The sequence below is a fragment of the Zea mays genome, chromosome 2 (assembly GCF_902167145.1).
Source record: "Zea mays cultivar B73 chromosome 2, Zm-B73-REFERENCE-NAM-5.0, whole genome shotgun sequence".
In the NCBI taxonomy this organism is placed as follows: domain Eukaryota; kingdom Viridiplantae; phylum Streptophyta; class Magnoliopsida; order Poales; family Poaceae; genus Zea; species Zea mays.
In genome coordinates, this window is record NC_050097.1 from 180,274,254 (window position 1) to 180,277,592 (window position 3,339).

The following is a 3,339-nucleotide window of genomic DNA, read 5'->3' on the forward strand; positions in this document are numbered from 1 at the left end:
TAACATTATCACTAGTACACGTTACAAATATCTGAACCAAACGGTACCTCTGATCCCATGCGTGCGCGGACCCGGGACACTGACGCATGCGATGCGGTGGACCAATGGCGCAGCAGCGGCGCGATTAGATTAGAGACGTGCTACGCGCTAAAATTAATGCCGGGGGCTTATGACCAGCGCGCGTCACGTGTCGCGGCGGGGCTGAAGAGCGGCGGCGACGTGTCGTGCAAGGTGAGCCCGTGCGTGGACGGCCCAGATGCGGTGTGGGTGCCCACCCGGTCCGCCTCAGAGATCGCGCGCCCCGCCACGCCCCCCCCCCCCCCCCCCCCCCCCCCGCATCACGGCCGAACGCTTTAAAAGGTGCGCCCGGCACCACTGGACGTCTGGACCCTCCTCCTCTCAACTGTTCTCTCGCCGCCGTTCTAGTTCCGCTTTGCTTGAGGTGCACGTGGCGGTGGAAGCTTCCCGGGCGGTGGCGGTTGTTGGTTCATGTCGATGGCGCAGGTGTGCTGCGACTCGGCCGTAACGGCGGCACCGGTGGCCGGGCCGGAGGCGGAGGCGAGGGCCAGGGCGCGCGCCGAGAGGCGCCGCCGGGCCGCGGAGGCCGGGAGGTGGAAGCACGCGGCGGCTGCTGGCACGGCAGCCGCAGATGCCACGAGGAAGCGGAGCCTCGAGGCCGGGGAGCTGCTCGTGGCGCGGAAGCACGGGGCCGCGTCGGTGGCCGGCCGCCGGAGGGAGATGGAGGACGCCGTGTCCGTGCGCGAGTCCTTCGCCGCGGAGGGCGACGCCGACGGCGGCGGGAGGCGCGACTTCTACGGGGTGTTCGACGGCCACGGCTGCTCGCACGTGGCCGAGGCGTGCCGGGACCGGATGCACGACCTGCTCGCCGAGGAGCTCGCCGCTGCCGACGGTTCCGGCTCCGCGGCGACCTGGACCGCCGCGATGGAACGCAGCTTCGCGCGGATGGACGCCGAGGCGATGTCGGCCGGCGGGAGCGCCGCCTGCCGCTGCGACCCGCACAAGTGCGACCACGTGGGCTCCACCGCCGTGGTGGCCGTCGTGGAGGAGCGCCGCGTCGTGGTGGCCAACTGCGGCGACAGCCGCGCGCTGCTGTGCCGCGGGGGCGGCGCGCCGCCGCTGCCGCTGTCGTCGGACCACAAGCCCGACCGCCCCGACGAGCTGGAGCGGATCGAGGCCGCGGGCGGCCGCGTCATCTTCTGGGAGGGCGCGCGCGTGCTGGGCGTCCTCGCCATGTCCCGCGCCATCGGGGACGGCTACCTCAAGCCGTACGTCTCGTCCGTGCCCGAGGTCACGGTCACCGACCGCGCCGACGCCGACGAGTGCCTCATCCTCGCCAGCGACGGCCTCTGGGACGTGGTTAGCAACGAGGCCGCGTGCGAGGTGGCGCGCGCCTGCCTCCGCCGGGGGCGGGCCAGGTGGTGCGCCGAGGCCGCCGCGCTGCTCACCAAGCTGGCCCTCGCCAGGCGCAGCTCCGACAACGTCTCGGTGGTCGTCGTCGATCTCCGGAGGAGGGATCACTAGCTAGCTCTGAGCAGTTAGTACTAATACAGTAGTAGGATGGTGCACAAAAGGATCTCGCGGGTGTGTGCTAATTGTTTTTCTGTCTTTCTCGTCAAAAGTTATTTTTTGCTGCTCTCCCTGAATCAAAAAGTTCAGAGGAGCCCTTAGATTAATTATTGTGGTGGAACCGGAATTTGATCCGGGTACCATTTGGGATGAATGAAACCTTGCATAGATCAGAATTCAGAGGAGTTGGTCTCAGAAGGAATGATATGATTCACGCGTTATGTACAGTATCGGTTGTTCGGTGGAGCACTGATGATCAAGGCAATTGGGCAGTGAAATGTTGGATCAAGCAGGAGGGGCTGTGAAAGCCCAACTAAAATTAATTACTCCCTTCATCTCGAACTAAAGCACAATGGTGCACACAGATTGAGATTATTTTTTGCTACTCCCTGAATCAAAAAGTTCAAAGGAGCGCTTAGATTACTTATTGCGGCAGAAGCGGAATTTGGTCCTGATACCATTTGGAATGAGAATGAAGTTTTGCATAGATCAGAATTCAGAAGCGAAGATGGCCTCAGAAGGAATCTCATCTGTAGCTAATTCTATCTTTGGAACCGAACCTATTCGAATTCCATATTTGTTTGTTACTTGTAACTTCTAATTCTATCTTTGGAGCCGAACCTATTCGAATTCTATATTTTCTGTCCTGCACGTATACAACTTATTCTCTTATCCTGCGCGTATACAACTTAATTTTATCTTCTTCTAACATCCTATCAACATCAATCTCTCAACTTCACTAAGTTAAGATTGTGTCAACAGCTGCGTCGATAGGGCCGTCATAAAACCATGTGCGACTTGATCTTAGAATGAAATCAGCAACTTGACATAAAACCATCTGTAACTTGATATTAGAGTGAAATCAGTTTGACATCTCCAATTTAATCCAAAATCTTAAGCTAATAGGAGGTGGACAATTCACCTATATTATATTCCAATACTCTCCCTCACGTCGAGCCTCTTTGGGGGTCTTCGACATAGAATATATGAGCGAGCAACAATTATTTTATTTAATTGTGCTAACTAGGATTCGAACTTGTGACCTCTAGCTCTGATATCATATTAAGTTGTATACACCAATCATTTCAACCCAAAAGGTTAAGCTGATAGCAAGAGATGTACAATTCATTTATATTATATTCTAACACCCCACTCACGTCGAGCTTCTTTTGGGACTGACGTAGAATATAAGAGCGAACAACAATTATTTTTATTTAATTGTGCTAACCAGGATTCGAACTCAAGATCTCTCGCTCTAACACCAAATTAAGTTGCATGCACCAACCAATTCAACCCAAAAGATTAACCTAAGAGGAGGAGGTGGGCAATTTCCTTATATTATATTTTAACAGTCAGGTGGGCCCAAACACTCAGAGAGCACGAGAGAGCGACAAGACAACGAGTGGAAATTGTAGCTTCTCGTTATACGTGTTCTATCACATTAAAGGACGAAGGTATTTATAGCCTCGTCCGGGGTAGGTGGCCCAATGTACGGTCCTACCTCCGGTTACCAACTATATGCAAGGAATATTCCATGTAAGGCTTCGTTCGATTGTGTCTGGATCGAAGGGGTTGAGAGATTAAATCTCCTTCTATTCAATTTTGACTAGGAATGATTTAATCCTCTTCGGTATAGGCGCAACCGAATAAGCCCTAACAGGGTAATTACAACATCGTACACATGGTAGGCGGTGCACACCAATGAACACACCCATAGGCTACACTTAGAGGTGGGCCTCCGAGGACATCTTA

The 3,339-nt window shown here is 55.0% G+C and overlaps 1 protein-coding gene across 1 annotated transcript; it reads left to right on the forward strand.

The window, feature by feature from the left end:
- The first annotated feature begins 403 nt into the window (after positions 1 to 403).
- Positions 404 to 1,693, forward strand: LOC103647370 (probable protein phosphatase 2C 68). Its single transcript, NM_001319751.2, has one exon. The coding sequence runs from the start codon at positions 490 to 492 to the stop codon at positions 1,540 to 1,542; it is 1,053 nt and encodes a 350-aa protein (NP_001306680.1). The 5' UTR covers positions 404 to 489; the 3' UTR covers positions 1,543 to 1,693.
- The last annotated feature ends 1,646 nt before the right edge of the window (positions 1,694 to 3,339 follow it).

Coding starts and splice junctions, on each gene's coding strand:
- LOC103647370 (NM_001319751.2), top strand. CDS start 490: ATGTCGATGGCGCAGGTGTGCTGCGACTCGGCCGTAACGGCGGCACCG.